The 21,205-nt window shown below is 42.0% G+C and overlaps 1 protein-coding gene across 10 annotated transcripts in view; it reads right to left on the bottom strand.

Annotated features, from left to right (window-relative positions):
* LOC109562158 (uncharacterized) overlaps nt 1-21,205 on the bottom strand; it is a 446,088-nt gene that overhangs the window by 181,501 nt on the left and 243,382 nt on the right. For 4 of the 10 annotated variants that reach the window (XM_070792108.1, XM_070792106.1, XM_070792107.1 and 1 more), the window contains exon 6: nt 8,222-8,335. The exons of the other annotated variants lie outside the window; for them this stretch is intronic. In XM_070792108.1, the coding sequence (XP_070648209.1) occupies nt 8,222-8,335 (114 nt within the window). The remainder of the gene's footprint in view (nt 1-8,221; nt 8,336-21,205) is intronic. 10 annotated transcript variants of the gene reach the window in all.

Below are 21,205 nucleotides of genomic sequence, written 5' to 3'. Positions count from 1 at the left end.
GACAAGTATTAAAGTTGAAATGATGGCTCATAAAACGTGGCACACTCCCCTCCTTCCGATTTGGCTCCCTAAACCTCTTCTTCACCCTGAGAAAGATTCCCTTTGCCACTGTACATAAAATTAATCTAAAATCTAGGCAGACAACTGAGTGCTTAAGACATGGGGATCTGACATCGGGTACTCTGGACCCCAGTGATTCATCCAATACCCTCTCAAGTTACAAAGGAATGATACTAAGTGACTATTGGGATCTTTCTGTAACATGGTACTTACTCTGTGGTTGACATATTGACCATGACATACTACATTGTTAGCTTTCCACTCTAGCTATAAAATTAGAGAGAGAAACCAGGTCACACACAGCCTGAAGCTAGAGAGTGGATTTGCTTTTATAAAATGCATATACTGTAGGGCCTTGTTTTGGTGTTTTGGGGTCTTCCAAGGAGTCTGAGAATATTTGTGATGTGGGGAGGAGGTATTTCCCAAATTGCTTCCTTCCTTCTTAGCTTCCAACTGTCACACAGGCTAAATTTATACACTCAGCAGCTAAACACTGGTGTCTATTTTATTACATAAACAAGCAAAACCTCACCACGTCCTTGATGTGCTTTTCTATCAGCCTTAATGAAGGGTTGGGCACTACCTCTTTGGAACTGTATTCAATTTCAGGATTTAGTTCACTTGGCTGTAGTGTTTGGGGATGTAGCTGTAGGTAGGCAATTTGTACAAATCATCACAGAAACACACTTCATTGTGATTTCCACATTTCATGTGGAAATGAAATGTGCCTCAGGAAAAACATTTTAGTCTAACCTAGAAATACATAGGAGAAGGCAATGGCACCCCACTCCAGTACTCTTGTCTGGAAAATCCCATGGATGGAGGAGCCTGGTGGGCTACAGTCCATGGGGTCGCTAAGAGTCAGACACAACTGAGCAACTTCACTTTCACCTTTCACTTTCATGCATTGGAGAAGGAAATGGCAACCCACTCCAGTGTTCTTGCCTGGAGAATCCCAGGGATGGGGGAGCCTCGTGGGCTGCCGTCTACGGGGTCGCACAGAGTCAGACACGACTGAAGCGACTTAGCAGCAGCAGCAGCAGCAGAGATACATAAGAGCAAGACATTAGATTACTTTACTGAACTTTCTTCTCCACAATATGTGATAGGAATGTTATCCTATGCTCACACGTTTTGTGTAAATTGTAGACACAGGACTGTTCATAGCCTGGGAATATCAACTATGTTCAGAATTTAGTCATTGCCTATAGAAATGAAACCTGTATGTGGGTCAAGAATCAACAGTTAGAATCTTACATGGAACAACTGACTAGTTCAAAATTGGGAAAGGAGTACAACAAAGCTGTATACTGTCACCCTATTTATTTAACTTATTTGCAGAGCACACCATGCTCTGCAAATATGGGCTGGATGAATCACAAGCTGGAATCAAGATTGCAGGTAGAAATAGCAGCAGCTTCAGATAAATAGATGATACCATTCTAATGGCAGAAAGTGAAGAGGAACTAAAGAGGTAAAAGAGGAGAGTGAAAAAGCTGGTTTAAAACTCAACATTCAAAAAACTAAAATCATGACATCTGGTCCCATCACTTCAAGGCAAACAGAAGGGGAAGCAGTGACAGATTTTATTTTCCTGGGCTCCAAAATCACTGTTGACAGTGACTGCAGACGTGAAAATAAAAGATGCTTGATCCTTAGAAGGAAAGCTGTGACATACCTGTTGTGTTAGTCGCTCAGTTGTGTCCGACTCTTTGTGACCCCATGGACTGTAGCCCACCAGGCTTGTCTATCCATGAGATTCTCCAGGCAAGAATCCTGAAGTGGATTGCCATGCCCTTCTCCAGGAGATCTTCCTGACCCAGGAATCAAACCTCAGCCTTTTGGGTCTCCTGCCCTGGCAGGCGGGTTCTTTACCACTAGCGCCACCATCCGTCTAGATAGCATATTATAAAGCAAAGACATCACTTTGCCAACATAGGTCCACATAGTCAAAGTTATGCTTTTTTCCAGTAGTCATGTATGGATGTGAGAGTTAAACCATAAGGAAGGGTAAGTGCTGAAGAATTGATGCTTTTGAACTGTGGTGTTGGAGAAGACTCTTGAGAGTCCGTCAGACTGGAAGGAGATCAAATAAGTCAATTCTGCTGCTGCTGCTGCTAAGTTGCTTCACTCCTGTCCGACTCTGTGCGACCCTGTAGACAGCAGCCTACCAGGCTCCTCCATCCTTGGGATTTTCCAGGCAAGAAAGCTGGAGTGGGTTGCCATTTCCTTCTCCAATGCATGAAAGTGAAAAGTGAAAGTGAAGTCACTTAGTCATGTCTGACTCTTTGCCACCCCATGGACTGCAGCCTACCAGGCTCCTCCGTCCATGGGAGTTTCCAGGCAAGAGAACTGGAGTGGGTTGCCACTGCCTTCTCCGAAGTCAATTCTAAAGGAAATCAAACCTGAATATTCATTAAAAAGACTGATGCTGAAGCTGAAGCTCCAATATTTTGGCCACATTATGCTAAGAGCCAACTCACTGGAAAAGACCCCGATGCTGGGAAAGATTGAGGGCAAGAGGAGAAGAGGGCAACAGAGGATAAGATGGTTGGATGGCATCATCGACTCAATGGACATGAATTTGAGCAAGCTGAGAGATAGTGAAGGACAGGGAAGCCTGAAGTGCTGCAGTACACGGGGTTGCAAAGAGTCAGACATGACTTAGCAACTGAACAACATAGAAATGAAAGGTAAAATCTATGACATTTTCAAAATAAGAATATCTACATGAGGATCCCCAAATCACCTAGGAAATGGTGCTTGTTTTAGAACTGACCAGATGATTTCTGATAATACAGGACAAAAACCCAATCCAGGGTGGCAGTGCACAGAGGAAAAACGAGGGAGAAATTGGTTTATCTTTGGGGCTACGAGAACCTGTCACATCATATTTAATTGGTATGAAAAAGAGAGATGGTTTTACATAACACTTGAAAATGTGTAACTCCCAAGCAACTGAAACATCTGGGAAGAATTCGATTGGGCAGAAGGCTAGTCAATGCAGTCCAGTCCACAAGATAAACAGCATCAATAAGCTGAAAATGAAGCATCTTACCTCAATTCCCTCACTAGTTCACCCATTACCTACTGAGCGTTTGGGACTAGGTTAGTCAAGGTCTGATAAGAAGACAGAAACCACACCAATAATTTAAATAGGAAAATATCAATGGAAAGAATTTTTAGCTAGTAAAAAGGGGCTGTCTACAAAGAGGGGTAAAGCGACCTCTGAAGATAACTGAACAGCAGATGTAGGGAGCAGTTACAACCCCCAAGACTGAGAAAAGTATTCAAGGAAGGAACAAATAAGCGAGAAGCCCCTCTCTGGAGGACAACATTCAGACTTCATGGGCAAAGGTGTGGCCGTGGCACACAGGGGACAGAAGCTCTCAGCACGGTGCTTCAGGGAGCTGCCCACAGAAGTACTGGCAAAACTCTGCAAGCAACTTACTGGGGTGTCAGTGGCACTCACTGGAGGTTGTGCACCACTAGGTCTTCAGCAGGAAGCTGCCCACTGGCCATTGCCATAGGAGCAAAAAGAAAAGCACAAGAACCCTAGAAAAAAGCCCCTTTCTCTCACAGCAGCCCTCCAGCGCCCTCTACTGACAAACCTTAAGTGGCATCAGCTGGCGAAGGAGAAAAGATTACAAGGTCCAGCTCCACCATGAAAAGAAAGCAGAGAAGAATGAACATGGAGCAGAGAGACAATGCCCTGGTAATGAGCATAAACATGACTTAGATACTGTGCTAGACACAGTGTTAGAAGATGAACAAGTATGGTCCTCACCCTTAAAAGCTTACAACAGCCATGAAGAAAGTCCTTATCTGAAAGCATCAAGTGTTTTGGCTTTGTCCCCTATAAAATAACATCTTTCTAAGCCCTCTAAGCTTCTCTGAAGCCCATCATGTATGTTCAAGGTCCTTTCTTTAGACATTGTTAAGTCAGTCACTAATTTAAGTCAACCCAAACCAAAATCACTGCAGATGGTGATTGCAGCCATAAAATTAAAAGACACTTACTCCTTGGAAGAAAAGTTGTGACCAACCTAGATAGCATATTCAAAAGCAGAGACATTACTTTGCCAACAAAGGTCCATCTAGTCAAGGCTATGGTTTTTCCAGTAGTCATGTATGGATGTGAGAGTCGGACTGTGAAGAAAGCTGAGCACCAAAGAACTGATGCTTTTGAACTGTGGTGTTGGAGAAGACTCTTGAGAGTCCCTTGGACTGCAAGGAGATCCAACCAGTCCATTCTGAAGGAGATCAGCCCTGGGTGTTCTTTGGAAGGAATGATGCTAAAGCTGAAACTCTAGTACTTTGGCCATCTCATGCGAAGAGTTGACTCATTGGAAAAGACTCTGATGCTGGGGGGAATTGGGGGCAGGAGGAGAAGGGGACGACAGAGGATGAGATGGCTGGATGGCATCACTGACTTGATGGATATGAGTTTGAGTGAACTCCAGGAGATGTTGATGGACAGAGAGGCCTGGTGTGCTGTGATTCATGGGGTCGCAAAGAGTCGGACATGACTGAGCGACTGAACTGAACTGAAACCAATATAATATCCACATACAGAAGAAGGTATCTCTGGGGTCAGACTGGCAGAGTTGGAATCCTGGCTTTTCCATCTACTGACTTGGTGACTTAGCGCAGGTTACTTAATCCTCTATCCTCTGTTTCCTCCCCTGCAAAATGAGGATACAAAGAGTACCAACCTCACAGGTTTGTTGAGAGGATCCAATGAGATGGAGGCATGCAAGAATTTTTGACCCAGTATCTGGCGTACGATAAGGATTGAATAAACATTTGCTATTATTTTTATAAAAATATAATTATACATACTATGTAACATGAGAGAGCATAAAATGATCTTCTAGATTCTCCATTTAGGTTCCCAGTGATTGTTTTCATAAGCCCACATTTGGAGAGAGCTTGCTTCACAGCAATTCATTTGAAAAAGAAGAATCTCAATTGCCTCCAAGCTTACTTCTATAAGGCACAGATGATGTTATGTAATTGTCCCATTGTAGTCTGGGCTGGTTAGGCCACATCTGGATTACTGTATCTCATTTTAGATGTTACATATTAAATGAAGTTTTGCAAATGGAGGCTAAAAGATGAATAGCAAGGGGCCAGAAAAACACATACCAAAAAACAGCAGAAGAAACTAGGTGATTCAGTCAAGAGAAGATTTGACATGAGCTATCATAGACTTCCCTGGTGGCTCAGACAGTAAAGTGTCTGCCTACAATGCAGGAGACCCGGGTTCAATCCCTGGGTTGGGAAGATCTCCTGGAGAAGGAAATGGCAACCCACTCCAGTATTCTTGCCTGGAAAATCCCACGGACGGAGAAACCTTGTAGGCTACAGTCCATGGGGTCCCCAAGAGTTGGACATGACTGAGCGACTTCACTTTCACTTTTCATCATAGCTCTTCTCAGATCATGCAAGGGTCATTTTCCTTTTCTTGCTCATAGTCAAAATGAGTACAGGTATTTGGAACTTGCTGAGAAAGTGGTTTTGGGTTCAGTATAAAGCAAAAACTCTCTCTAACAACTACAGCCACTCCATGGTTGAAGCAAATCCACAGACAGTGGCTGCCATCTGCCACTCCTGGAGATTTTCGCATGGATTCTAGACGGCCGTCTATGGTTGACTCTGTGAGGCATCCCTCAGGTCTCCCTTCAGAAATGATCCTCCAGCTGCTGGGAGTATTACCTGCAGATGGGTGGCCTAAGGTGCCTTGCTCAAGAGCATGTCCCTCTGAGGCAGTCTGTGAAGCTGCCAGGTTTAGGCAGTTCTGAAAGATCATTTCAGCTTCAGACCTTCTCATAAAGTCAGCTGAGGTCTCTATGCTGAGATGGCCTCAACTTCTCCTTCTGCCCTGTCCTGCTTCCTCTCCTCCCACAGGTGTTCATCCCAAGATCCTAACAAACTTCCTGCATGCTAATTTTCATCACAAAGTCTGTTATTAGGGAAGCTTGTCTGTGACTGTACCTGCCCAGGATGCTAGAAGCACCACTCTGAGCAGGATAACTGCAGAGGTCTCCTACATCCCCAAGACCCTCCACAATCTTTCGGCATCCCAAGCTGAATGTTCTAAGTATACAAAGTCCCAACCTGTCTCTACTGTGTGCATCCATACGGATGATCCTCAAGACAAATCTTGGCCTTCTTTCTAGTCATCTGACCTATGGCTCCCTGATGTGCCTGGGAGGGGCACACATTGAGTCATTAAATTGTTCATCTAGTCATGTAACAGGCTTTCTACAAATATTTATGAAGGCCAAAATATGCACCAGGCCTAGTGGGTACAACGGTGCACGATGAGACTCTCTTCTGCAGCCCACGTTCTAGTGACAGGAAACATATGAACAGACTGTTTTCCAAATTGCAGTTATTTGCATACTGCTTCCAAAATTTCTGCCTATATGCCCATTGCCTTATTCATATGGCTTATGAAAGGTGGATTCACAGTTTTATCTATTTTAGGCCTACTGTAAGCAGAAATACTCACAAAGGGACAAGCTACTACTATATAGACTTTTTTCTAACATCTATTAAACACAGAACTTTAAAGGAAAAACACGAACGCTTGCATATCATTTTCCCCATATAAAAATGCCACACCCTAGGAAACAATTTACACAAAGGACCATACAGGAGAACATACAACTCCGAGTGTGACAGGTGCTTACAAGGGAGAAGTATTCAGGGTCCTCAAAATACATAATGGAGGATTTATCTCACTCATAAATATCTTAGGGACTTCCCTGAGAAAGTGAGCTGTTATGTGCAAGAAGAGTAAGGCCTGACTAGGTAAAGAGGTGGAGTGTGGGCTGTGAAGAACATTCCAGACAGGGGCAGTAGCATGTGCTAAGGCCCTGTGGCAGATGGGAGCACAGTGCCAGTGAGGCTCAAGAGTGGAGAGCATGGGATGGGGAGCATGGTGCAAACTGAGGCCAGCCAGCAAGACAGAGGCCAGTGATGGAAGAGGGAAGTCAGGTGGACTCCACTGTCCAGCACATAGATACCCAAGTGGACACTATGTTTACATGATCTTTCTCTCCCCCTTCCCTTTCCCACACAATTGAATTAAATCACTTCTCTAGACCCTCTGCCAAAGAACACAAATAATCAGCATCAGCATGCATGTCCCTGGCCTGGGTTCAAATTTAGACTGTAAAATGTATTCCAGATTTAAAACTTTGGGGGTTGAGGTTATATTTGTCAAATATTTAGATCTTCCCCTGAGGCTTTTATTCATTCCATCCAGCAGGTGAAGTACAGGAAAAGGATTTTTGTTCCCAATAAATCCTCTTTTAGCTAAAAGGAAAAGCAAGGTTTGCCAGCACAGTCAAGGGTGAGAGATAAAACAAGGAAGCAGTGATTGTGTATTTGAGTCTCATTCATATGGAAAACATGAACTAATTAGCATCTTGGTGCTGTTGCTTCCAGAGATTCTGAATTTGACGTTTCTGTCCAAGTTTGGGTAGCTATGCTATTAATCAGTCCAAAAACAAATGAAGCAGCTTAAAAAGAATCACACAACCAAAAACCACATCCTTCACAAGATAGAAAAACAGAATGATAACTTGGAAACTCTGCAGGGATGGTGCCAGTCTCAGGGTTGGGGGGAGGTTGGCTGTCTGACGGAGATGTTTTAATTTGGGTACGAAGATAGATAACAAAAACATGTTTTCATGGATCTAACAAGGAAAATTCGATGGGGCACATTACCCTGCAGTAACTGGCTTCTTAAAGACCTATCATCAAATAGCAACCCCACAGAAAGAAAATAGAAACCAAAGAGAAAGAGAAAAGAGACAGAATAGATTATTTTCGGTCTCCAGATTCTGTAAGAACATGACTGATTACGATAACCATTCAGAATTGATCTCCCTCCTTTCTCTAGAAGGCATGGAGACCTGCCTTGCTGACAACCAAGATAGTTCTCACTGCTATGGAGAGGGGACTGTAGCAGATACTGGAGAAAGGAAAGAGGAGGGGGTTCAGGAAGCTACTGCCTGGCTGGGGAACGTGGTATAGAAACAAATCATGAGAAGGTCACACGGGACAGCACTGACAGAAACATGTGCAGGGGCCACAGAGGCCCGGGTGGGAGGAAAGGCTCTTCCCAACGGAGATGGAGAAAGCTTACCCGAGGAGGTGCTGTGCAAGAGATGGGCAGGTGTCTACCAGGTGGCAAAGTGGGAAAGGAAAGCAAGACCATGGAGTCTCACCTCGTCCTTGGATCAGGCAGTGGAGAGTCAGCCTGTAACAAGTCACACAGTCAAAGGCAACCCTGAAAAGCCTGCAGGGAGATGGATATACCATCTCTCGGAAGTCTTTGGGAAGGGTTCAGGCAGCTATGTCATGGGAATGTTGTGAGTAAGCAAGCACTCTCGTCACACTCACTGGCAAGGCGCCCCCAGGACAATGTGGGTAACGGCAGAGCCGTGCCACCCTTTCTCCCCTGGGAGCACACATGCATGGAGAAGACAGGCAGGCAGATCGCCCATGCTATTCATCTTTCTCTTTCTGTCTCTCTCTCCAACCCCAAATCTCTCTCTCCTGGGCGAGTAAAGTTGATTTCCTTTAAGTAAACTAGGCCTGTGTCATGCCGCTTTCCTGCCAAATACAGGATATCAGCTTGGTATTACCAAACTCTGCTATTAAGAATGGGACTTCCCTAAGCCTGGGTTTCTACATCCCTAATACAAGGAGAACATAAAAACCTTCTTCATAAAGTTAAGGATTAAAGAACTCACCTGTGCAGACTACATAGGGCTCTGCTTGGTACAGAGTAGGTGGTTAACAGCTGTGCACTGCAATTATTATTAACTCCAATCAGAGAAAAGACAGCATGTGTTCAGACACAGACGTGCAAAGGAGAATGGTATGTTTAAAGGATGGTGTACAGCAAGACTAACAAGAGGTAAGGCTGGTAAGGTAGGCTCTAAGGAATTTGTTAAAGTTCTTTATTGCAGGACTAAGTTCAGTCTCCACCTGTCGGCAAGAAGGAAGCATCAGAGTCTTTACACAGGTAAGTCATAACTCTACATTTAAACTGAGATAGCTCTGGTTATAATACGGAAGAGAAGATGGGAAAACAAGCCAGGAAGCTACTATAAGAGCTTGGCCTTGAGATAATGAGAACCAGAATTGATGGTGGTGGTGGTAGTGCTGATGATCGGCTGTCTTAGTGTGGGTTCCACCAAGGTTGGGAGCAGATCCCAAGAACCACAAGTAAGGGAAGGAAAGTAAAAGAGGAAGGGGAGGAAGGTCAACAACGGCGCATCACTGATCACATCTGCTGTGGAACAGAGGGTGGGGGTGGGGGACTCGGTTTCCCTGGGAGCCTCTCAAGGATTACGGAGAAGACACCTCAGAATTGCCCCAGTAAAGAAAGCGGGCACTTTCCTTTTATGGTTGTGAGCTTCCACTAGAGGTATAATCCCAGCATTTCTGGGCTTCTCTGCCTTCACCTGAGCAAAGTCACATAGCACCCAGGGAAGTTCTCAGGCAGAGATAAAGAGGGAGGCAGGCCTTGAGGTGAGAAGTTGTCAGCTTGAAAGGGGACTGTCCACCAGGACCACATGTGAGCTCAGAAGTGGCTGAAGGGATATGCAGCAAGGCATGATGACAATAGTAGTTACAGCGGATAAACCTATGAGGGCTTACTGTGGGCCAGGCATGGTACTAAGCATCTCATTTAAATGCATTATCACAGTCTTGCCTTGCAACCCCTAGAATGTGATTATGCTATTAGTGTCCCCATTTTATAGATGGGGACATTGAAACACTAAGAGGTTATATGATATGTTCAAAGTCAAACAGCTAGTAAGATATGAGCTAATGCAGTCTGACTCCAAAGCCCACACCTTCAGTCTCCATGGTACACTGCCTAGAGATAATGGCAATGAGCTGGGAAGAGGGGGATTCAAGAATGATTTAGGACAGTGCAGTGCTGTCCAATATGTTAGCCGCTAGCCTTATAAGGAGAAGGGGACAACAGAGGATGAGATGGTTGGATGGCATCACCAACTTGACAGACATGAGTCTGAGCAAGCTTCAGGAGTTGGTGATGGACAGGGAAGCCTGGCATGCTGCAGTCCATGAGTTGCAAAGAGTCAGACATGACTGAGCAACTGAACCAAACTGATATGTGGCTACAGAGCATTGGGAGATGTGACCAGTACAATTGAAGAACTGAACCTTAAATTTAATTTTAATTTAAACAGCCATGCATGGCTAATGGCACTCCACTGAACAATGCAAATTTAAGAGTTGGAACACCTTGCCCTTGAAAAAAGTTAGTATGACTCAGACCTTTACCAACATGACAGTGTTACAATGCATCATGAAATGTGTCACGGGTAGTTACAAACAGTATTTAAAATTCTGAAATTGATTAATTTTGATTTAAACAATATTTTTAAAAATCAAACTAACACAGGTACATAGTTTTAAAAATCATATAACACTACAAGATGTTAACAAAAAACAGTTCTCCCTCTTCCCACTGTACTCCTGGTTCCTGCTTCTCAGAGATAAGCACTTTCATCATAGCTCAGTTGGTAAAGAATCTGCCTGCAATGCAGGAGACCCCGGTTTGATTCCTGGGTTGGGAAGATCATCAGTCTTTCTTTGGAAGGACTGATGCTGAAGCTGAAACTCCAATACTTTGGCCACCTCATGCAAAGAGTTGACTCATTGGAAAAGACCTTGATGCTGGGAGAGGTTGGGGGCAGGAGAAGGGGATGACAGAGGATGAGATGGCTGGATGGCGTCACCGACTTGATGGACAAGAGTTTGGGTGAACTCCGGGAGATGGTGATATCAGGACAGGGAGGTCTGGCGTGCTGCAATTCATGGGGTCGCAAAGAGTCGGACACGACTGAGTGACTGAGTGACTGAGCGACTGAACTGAAATGAACTGACTGACTGACAATTGTAAATACTTCCTCCAGCAGCTTTCTTACAACTTGTTACGCAAGAAGTTACTTTAAAAGTCCTTTGTGTCTGAAAATGTCTTCATTGTAACCTTACACTTGGTTGACAGTCTGGCTGAGTAAGAAAGCCTTAGAAATTATTCTCACTCAGAAACATGAAGGCTGTTCTTTTTTCCCCAAGTGTACAGTGCTTATGGGAAGAGTGTGATGCCATTCTGATTCCTGATCAATTATCACCTCTTTTTGTCTCTGGAAGTTTTCAACATCTTCTTTCAAACACCTCCAGTTTGAAAGGTTATAATAATGTGCCTTGGTGTGGGATCTTTTTTATTCACTGTGCTGAGTTTATGGTGGGCCATTTTAGTCTAGAAATACATGACTTTTTTTTTTCTAAGGAAATGTCTGGTAAAACTTCTTAATTTTCTTCTTCCCATTTACTCAGTTCTTTTTCTCTCTGCACCCCTACCCTCCACTCTAGCCACAAACACACATTCTCTCTTTCCCTCTCTCACAGTTCTATCTCTTTGGAGACTCCTAATTAATACAGTTTGTTAAACATGAAAATAGCAATATGATTGTGTAGAGAAAAGCCTAATTTTTGTAGATGTGTACTGAAGTGTATGCGTCTGTGTGTGCCCACTCACTCAGTCTGATTCTTTGTAACCCCATGGACTATAGCCTACCAGGCCCTCTGTCCATGGGATTATCCAAACAATAATACTGGAGTGGGTTGTGATGTCCTTGGAAGAGGATCTTCCCAACCCAGGGATTGAACCCGTGTCTCCTCCATCTTCTGCACTGGCAGGTGGATTCTTTACCACTGAGCCACCCGGAAAGCCCGCATGCTAAAGCTTTTAGGGGTAAAATGTTAATGATGTAATATATAATTTACTTCACAATGGTTCAGCAAACACAGACAAAGCAAATATGGCAAAATGTTAACTAATAAAAATATGTGATGAGTATACAGGTCCTTATTACACTCTTCTCTATACTTTTCTGTTCCAAACTTCCCAGAATAGAAAGTCAAATCAAATAAGAAAATGAAATATCAGAGAAGTAAGTAGGAATTGGCAGTGCTAGGGATTCATCTGATCCCTCTGGTAATCAAGTAAATGAAGTCTTTAAAGCTTCTATAGAGAAGTGGGTACACAACAGACTCTTGAGTGGGAGGTAGGCAAGAAACTATTATCAAGACTACTGCTCACCAGAAGTTTTGAAGAGCCATATTGTCAGTGAAGAAATGGATCAAGAAAAGTCTACCCACTGGGCTATGGATATGGCTTTCCCTAGCTCTGTATTATGAGACAGAAGAGCTTCCCTCTAAGAATTTATTATCATGAGCCTGTGCTCAAGTAGATTTAGACTCAAATTTTTACTACATGTTTGACCTCTAAGAGCCCCTAGCCATAGAAATTAATAAAACAATGGTCCATAATATTCTCTGGACATCAGGAAAAAACAAACAAAAACCTCTTTGCAGATTCAAACCCTCAAATCAGGATGTAGTATTTTTCCATGTTTAATGCACTCCAGATCATTGGTTCATGATCCAAAAAGTACTTATAAAAAGTTGAATGAGAGAGAGACAATAGACACAACAACTTGTCAGCAGCACTGCTCAACACCCAAGAACTTCAGACGCTGGAAATACTATTAGATATTAATTGTGTATAGAACATAAAATAAATATAGTTAAAATAGTTTTCAAAAGGGACTTATAATGGGAGAAATAAAAAGACTACTATAGACCCTTAGGCAGATTTAATTTAGAAAGGAACCAAATGGGTGGACTATTTCCAGGAATGTAAGAGGACTAAAATGATCATGAAACCCTCTTACAGATAACAATGATAAAAACAATTTTAAAGAAGTTTGTTGTTTTTGTTTTTTTTTAAGAGCAACCATTTCAAGACCTTGGAGAGAGTCTAAAAGAAGGAGGATTTACTCTCCAAAAACTGCCACAGGAAAGGGTAAGAATTGAGAGTTTATGTCTTCCTGGCTGGAGGTAATGCCCAACTCTTACAGCTTTAACTGTAAAAAAAAAAAAAAAAAAGCAGTGGAAAATCACACCCTTACTAGCGAAGGTGCCAGAGATCAAAGTTCAAGGCTGAAAAAGTAGCTAGAAGTCTAGAGGAAAAACACTGGCAGCAAAAAAAATTTAAAAAAAAAAAAACACCAACAAAAAAACCCCACAGGAGTATACAACTTTGAGTACAAATTCTGCCCAAATCCCAGGCCAGGCACTCAACTATGCATGTGCAGGAGGAAGTACTAAGGCCTGGTGAAAAAGTGGGCAGGAGCCAGAGACAAATCTGCTCCTTAACGACAGCTGTGTGCAGCCCTATCTGTAAGTCTGCTGCCTTTTTTTTAAAACTGAGTAAACTTTCCAACTGTGCACAAGTGTCAGAAAGTCGGAACTTATAGGCTTGAAAGATCTGGAACAGAGCCCCCAAATCAGCCAAACAGCTAGATATTAGGACAATTGGAATCCTGAGAAGAAAATCAAAAAAGAATGACCAACAAATTAAACAGAAACAAGGAAAAAAGTCTCAAAGGATCAGGAAAAAAAGTAGCAGTGGGAAGCTGTAAGAACAGAGATTCTAGTTGCTTCATATCAGAAGGGTGACAAAGTTTGCAGTTGGAGTGCAGGAAAGTTAATTGCCTACCAGAACCAAATACACACACACACTCACACACACACACACACACACACACACACTCAGAAAAATACAACAGAATCTACAGTTGCCATAATGTACTATCTGCAAGTTCCAACTTTCAACCAGTAATGAACATTCAAAGAAATATAAAAGTGTGCTCCATACTCAGGGGAAAGGGCAGCCAATAGAAACAGACTCTGAACAGTTCCAGATATTGGACTTAGGAAACACAGACAAGCAGTAATTATAAATATGTTCAAATAACTAAAGGAAACTAGACTATAACGCTGAATGAACAGCTAGGAACCCTCAACAGAGAAATGGAAACTAAAACAAAACAAATGGAAATCCTAGAGGTGAAAAGTAAAAAACTGAATTTTTAAAGTTCACTATATGAGTTCAACCACATTGGGTGGACAGCAGAACAAAGAACTGGTGAACCTGAAGACAGAGCAATAGAAACGCTCAAAGAGCACAGAGAATAAAGACTGGAGAAAAACTGAGGAGAAGCCCTGACACCTAAGAGGACAATGTCCAAATGCTCAATACACATGAAACTGGATTTCCAAAGGACGAGGAGAAAGAAAAGGGGCCAGAAAAACATATATATGAAGAAATAATTGTTGAAAATGTCTCAAAGGGGAGCAAAGAAACTGTTAGGGGTGATGAAAATGCTTTGTTTTTTGATTGTGGTGGTAGTTCCCTGTGTGCATGCATTTATCAGCACCTAACTATGCAATTCAAATGATGTGCTTCACTGTACATTTATTATATCTCAATAAAGTTCAAAAATGTAAATGATAAAATATATTTCTCCCTTCCACTAAAAAAAAAAAAAATCCTTACAGATGGGCTAAATATTATGGACATATCTGAAGAGAGAATCTGGGTAAACAGAAAAATAAATCTGAAAAAATTAACCAGAATGTAACATGGTAAGATCAATAAGAGGTCCAGAGACAAGGAAAACAGGATGGAAACATGGACTGAGGGTATCCGGAGAGATTTTCACTGAGAATTTTCCAGTTTTGATGAAAGATGTGCATCCAAAGATTTAGGATACATATAAAGAAAACTATATCCACATCTAGCTGTGAATATGGAGAATGCCATAGAGAATATCTCAAAAACAGAGGGAGGAAAGAGCCATTACCCATAAAGTGGCTTTTAGACTGGCAGCAGACTTTTCAGCACAGAAGTGGCAGAGAAGAGTAGAATCTGGTCTTCAAAGTGCTGAAAGAAAAAAATACCAACCTGCTCCCTACTGGTACCTCATAACCAGTGGCAGAGTCATTTCTACACAGCACCTTGTGTTATGAGCATTCACTCCCAGTCCATCAAAATATGTCCAGTCTCTTAGGCTATTAAGGGATTTTATTTAAAGTAAACAGTGTTAATGTGTTGAGGGTGTTAATGACTTAATACTGTGGACTGCCAGTGTTGACTTAAGCCATTTTTATTATAAAATTACTTAAATATGCACAAATATATAAAACTAGGTATAAACTCTTATGCTTATAGTTCTTACATGACTACTAAACCAAATTTATAAATAAGTATATGTGTTTAGCATGCGTGCATGCTCAGTTGTGTCCCATTCTTTGCAACCCATAGCCTGTAGCCCGCCAGGTTCCTCTGTCCGTGGAATTTTCCAGGCAAAAACATTGGAGTTGAGCTGCCATTTCCTACTCTAGGGGATCTCCCCGACCCAGGGATCGAATCCACGTCTCTTGAGTCTCCTCAATTGGCAGGTGGATTCTTTACTACTGTGACACCCTGGGAAACCATATGTGACTTATTTATAAAGAAATTTTAAAAAGAACTGCAATGCCAATAAAATCTGAAACACAGACATAAATGTGACAGACGATATGATTTTCTGAGATAGTGAACTGAAACTGAAAAGTGTTCAATAACAGTTGTGTGTTTTCTCTTTCACAAAATGAGGCTTAGTGTGATGGATCTAGAGTCAGGCTGCCTAGGCCGAATGACATGGGCAAGTGACTTAATCTCTGTAAGCCCCACCACTCCCCTGTAAAATACGGTGAGTATCAACTCAAGAGGGATGTTGTGAGGATTAACTAGAAGTGAAGTACTTAGCCTACAAAAACAGCTTTATAAATTATTGGTTTTGTTTTTGTAATTTGTGCTTTTAAATAATAAAACAATTGGATCTTCTGTTCCATTATTTTGAAAGGCTAATCAATTTAATGTGGTACCCTAAAATACAATATCAAAAACATCCCATACAAGGAAAAGAAATCCTATTGAACTTGGGACTTACAAAGTTGGCTCTCTGCTGCATCTTTGACTGCAATAAAAATAAGGGGCCAACCACACCAAGCTTTAGAGATTGGAATGACTCTGTCAGTAGGAGCCACCTGAGGACTCAATTTGGACACCATGTTTTATCTTTAGTCTACTCTGCAACAGGATGTCAATGGCCTTCCCTTGGTCCCACTGTGAGTAGAAACACCCATGCAAACCTTGGAACCAAAACAAAATGGCCAGGCTGAGTCACAGGGTAATCATTCAGGTGATTCAAAATAGATTTACAGGCCTTTTTAAAGAACCTCCCAGAAATAGAAAGACACACACACACCACCATCACCACTACAGATTTAACAGCTTCCAGTAAATGAAGGGATTTAAGCCAAAGGAGGCCCTCCAGGGGTGAGAATCTTAGACTTGGCGGCAGGCTGCAGCAGAAGGCTGGTAAAAGAGAGAGCTTGTCATCCTTTAGGGACAAAAGAATGTTTCCACATTAAAAACAAAACACATACACACAAACTTAGGATAAGAAAAGCTAGATTGAACAATCGCTACAATATTTATCAAGGGAAATTTAACAAGCAAACTAGTAACATAGGAGGAGAAACTTTTCACTACTTCAAAACACACCCATTTAAAAAAAATGACTTTAGCTCCTATCACATACAAATGCAGCTACTTAAAAGTAAATTATACCTATCTCTTAATTAAGCAAAGTCTATTAAGCTCTTGGTCTCAAAGGTACATTCCTTGAAGGTAATCAAAATCTATCTATTCCCTATACTTACAGTTCAGACTTGCCCTACTGACAATTATTCTAAATGAAAAAGGAATTTGCTGAGTTATCTGAGCCTAGGTAGGTCCAGACATATTTTACAAATAAAAAGCAGATTCTTCTGAAGGAGAAAATTATTTCTCACTTGGCATTTTCTGCCCCTATCTTTAAGTGCTCGCCTAATGGCATGGCAAACACTGGGGAAATATGGCAAAGACCATGCAAAGTAGATCTCACAAAATATTTAACAAAGACCACTCTGACCCATTTTATTTTCAATGGAGAAATAACTCCAGAAAGAATGAAATGGAGCCAAAGCAAAAACAACACCCAGCTGTCGATGTGATTGGTGGTGGAAGTAAAGTCCGATGCTGTAAAGAGCAATATTGCATAGGAACCTGGAATGTTAGGTTCATGAATCAAGGCAAATTGGAAGTGGTCAAACAGAAGATGGCAAGAGTGAACATCAACATTTTAGGGATCAGTGAACTAAAATGGACTGGAATGGGTGAATTTAACTCAGATGACCAATATATCTACTACTGTGGGCAGGAATCCCTGAGAAGAAATGGAGTAGCCATCACAGTCAACAAAAGAGTCTGAAATGCAGTACTTGGATGCAATCTCAAAAACGACAGAATGATCTCTGTTAGTTTCCAAGGCAAACCATTCAATATCACAGTAATCCAAGTCTACGCCCCAACCAGTAATGCTGAAGAAGTTGAAGCTGAACAGTTCTTTGAAGACCTACATGACTTTCTAGAACTAACACCCAAAAAGATGTCCTTTTCATGATAGGAGACTGGAACGCAAAAGAAGTCAAGAAATACCTGGAGTAACAGGGAAATTTGGCCTTGGGGTACAGAACGAAGCAGGGCAAAGACTAATAGAGTTTTGCCAAGAGAATACACTAGTCATTGCAAACACCCTCTTCCAACACAAGAGAAGACTCTGGTTATGACCAACCTAGACAGCATATTCAAAAGCAGAGACATTACTTTGTCAACAAAGGTCCGTTTAGTCAAGGCTATGGTTTTTCCAGTGGTCATGTATGGATGTGAGAGTTGGACTGTGAAGAAAGCTGAGCGCCGAAGAATTGATGCTTTTGAACTGTGGTGTTGGAGAAGACTCTTGAGAGTCCCTTGGACTACAAGGAGATCCAACCAGTCAATCCTAAAGGAAATCAGTCCTGATTATTCATTAGAACTGATGCTGAAGCTGAAACTCCAATAACTTTGGCTACCTGATGTGAAGAACTGACTCACTGGAAAAGACCCTGATGCTGGGAAAGATGGAAGGCAGGAGGAGAAGGGGACAACATAGGATGAGATGGTTGGACGGCATCACTGACTCAATGGACATAAGTTTGAGTAAGCTCTGGGAGCTGATGATGGACAGGGAAGCCTGGAGTGCTGCAGTCCATCCAGTCGCAAAGAGTCAAGACACGACTGAGCAACTGAACTGAACTGAACTCTGACCCAAGTAAGACATTATACCATTGCTTGAGAAAGTTGCACACAGAGGCTGGTTCCACTGTCGGGCTCTAGCCTGTTACCTGGAGTCCACTTGTCCTGTACCCAAATTTTGACTGCCTCCTCCTCCCAGGATCCTGAGGAGACCAAAGGATAAAAAATTGCTGGAATTCCTCAAATCCTTTAAGTACAATGAACAATGACTAGATTCAGACCAAACACCTCCCACCCTACCAATTTAAACTAAAAAGTGGGAGTAACTAAAGAATTGAAAGCAAGGACTCAAACAGATACTTGTACACCCAAGTTCACAGCTGTACTATTCACAATAGCCAAAAAGTAGAAGATACCCAAGTGTCCATCAACAGATGAATGGATAAACAAAATGTGGTATATACATACAAGGGAATACTAATCAGCCACAAAAACGAATGAAGTGATGATACAGGCCACAACAGAAATTAATCTTGAAAACATTATACTAAATGAAATAAGCCAGACACAAAAGGACAGTTATTGTATGGTTCCACTTACTTGTGATAGCCAAAACAGGAAACTTTACAGAGACAGAAAGCAGGCAAGAGGTTAGTAGAGGTTGGAGGGAATGGAGAATTATTGCTTAGTGGTTAAAGAGTTTCTGTATGAAGTGATGAAAATGTTTTGGAACAAACAGTAGCGACGGTTGCACAACACTGTGAATGTAACTAATACCATATAACTGTACACTTAAATATGGTTAAAGTGGCAAGTCTTGTGTTATATGTATTTTTTTTACCACACTTTTAAAAAATGAGAGACTCAAATCACTGAAAATAACCCAAATGTCCTTCACAGGTGTTGTATATCCCAAAGCTGCAATAAAAATGGAACAAACTACTTATACACACAACAACTGGGATGAATCCCAAGGGCTGAGTGAAAGAAGCCAGTTTCTGAAGATGACACACTGTAAGTGTCCATTTAATGACATTCTCAGAAAGAAAAATTCGAGGGGTAGAGATCAGACCAGTGGTTGCCAGGAGCTGGGACAAAGGGAAGCGTATGCTTATAAAGAGATGGCACAGAGGTGTTGGGGGGGGGGGGGGGTTCCCTGACTGTGGTGGTAGTCACATGCATCTAAGCACATATTAAAATCCAGAACTACTCTTCACAAATATTTTTTCAAGCTAAGTTTAAAAAAACTGTCGGGTACAAGGAGAAATAGCACTCATTGCTATCCGGTTCTTGTAACCACCGATCACTGCTTCCCTGCTCGTGCCTCCCTGTATTTTCTATGCATTTCTCTATCTCTTAAAATATCCAAAGATCACAGACTGGAAAACACGCTTTGTAAAATTATAATGAAGGGTCCGTGCTGCTATTCCTAGAAGGAATTCTTTTCCCTGCATCACATCCATCCACATGTAATCACCCTGTCTGTCTTTCTAGCCTTGATACCTTTCCTGGATGAAATGTGAATCACTTGGGAAAAGAAATGTGGCTGTGTCCCACTGCTGCCGAAAACAGGGTCTTGGAAATGATCAGATTACACATCTGTCACGACATGATGGGAACGCTCAGAGCGCTTCTTCTGAGGTACGAACTCGACAAATTTGTGTTCTCCCAGTGGAGCTTCCCAGGTTGTTTAACAATGATAGCCTCCACCACCACTCCCCCTAAAAAACGTTTCTGGTTCCATGACTATGAGTACCTGGAAGGAGCCAGTCCCACCAGAGCCCACATCTAAGGCTCCATCTAATAAACACACCAAAAAGCTGTGGGAAACTCTGGATCCAAACCAATGGTCTGCAGGAGAAAAATGGAAAGAGAAAGCTCCCAGCTAGCTCATGTTTCTGTGGCAATTCACGCTGCACTGGCAGCCCTGGCCTTTGGAAGCCTCTGAAAGCCCCTGGGGCATTATTTATGACAGTTAAAGGCGCTGGGTGGGAGTCAGGCAGATGGGAAAAAGCAAAGAGGAGCTGGCCTGCTTGATCTCATCATGCTCTTCCTCACCTCTCCTGGCTGGGTAGGGGTGTCACCCAGGGAAAGAATACTTTACAAGCAAGCCATTCATCAGGGTTCCTAATTTAAAAGTTGGAAAGCGTAACACTGGAGCTGGTTTTGCCATCTTCCAACACCTCATTAACCTCGTCACTGTTCTTCTGTTGAGGGCAAGAGCCTCAGGAATTACTACAGAGGTTCCATCCTGAACACTTGAGAAGAAAAAGAAACAGTAACACTTTGCCTGAAAAAAAAAAAGAAAACCCGTAAGACCACAAGAGTTGTGCCAGATCACGAATAAAACAGGAAGGACGTGACAAAGAGATCATCTACCTAGACTTTACTAAATTTTAGGAATATTCATCTTTATCCAGAGAGAAATAGAGGAGGAATAATAAATAATAACCAATTTTTCATAGGCCTTTCTTGTAAAGGGACAATGTCACCCCACTTCTCTTTGAAGCAAACAGCTGAGAATAAATAGGGATTTGAATCATACTGTGTACCAAAAAGCTGGATATTCTGTGAATTTTGAACTGAACCCAAGCATTTCTTTTTTTTTTTTTCTTTCAAAGGCAAAACTAAGATTTTAAATATATAAATAAAGCCTCAGAATATAGTTCAAACTGAAACCATGTCCATTTATTTTCTGAACTGGTAAAATGAAATATAAAAACATTCACTCAACCAAATCAGTATTTCTCTGTGTTTGAGTCTGTCTCTGGTATTGTGGATACAGGAGGAAACTACTAGACTCTTTGGGGGCAAAGCATCCAACTCCATCTCATTACTGGTGAGAATTGAGCGGGACTGAGGGAAAAGGTCCCAAGTGTTTACACGAAGCCCAAGGGCAGAATCCAAGACTCTAGGTCTCATCTGAACCTCAGGCGCTCTTTCTTGCCCATAAGAACCAGAAGCCCTTCCTTTCTTGGTCCCCTATAAGAAAAAAGCTACACAGCCCATTTTCTTTCCCAATGAAAATGAGAGATCAAAAAGCCGGGAGATGAATTCTAACACTCACAGGTTTTC

This window comes from Bos indicus, chromosome 7 (genome assembly GCF_029378745.1).
Source record: "Bos indicus isolate NIAB-ARS_2022 breed Sahiwal x Tharparkar chromosome 7, NIAB-ARS_B.indTharparkar_mat_pri_1.0, whole genome shotgun sequence".
Lineage (NCBI taxonomy): Eukaryota > Metazoa > Chordata > Mammalia > Artiodactyla > Bovidae > Bos > Bos indicus.
The sequence above is the reverse complement of the archived record's forward strand: the minus strand, read 5'-3'. Positions and strand labels throughout refer to the sequence as shown.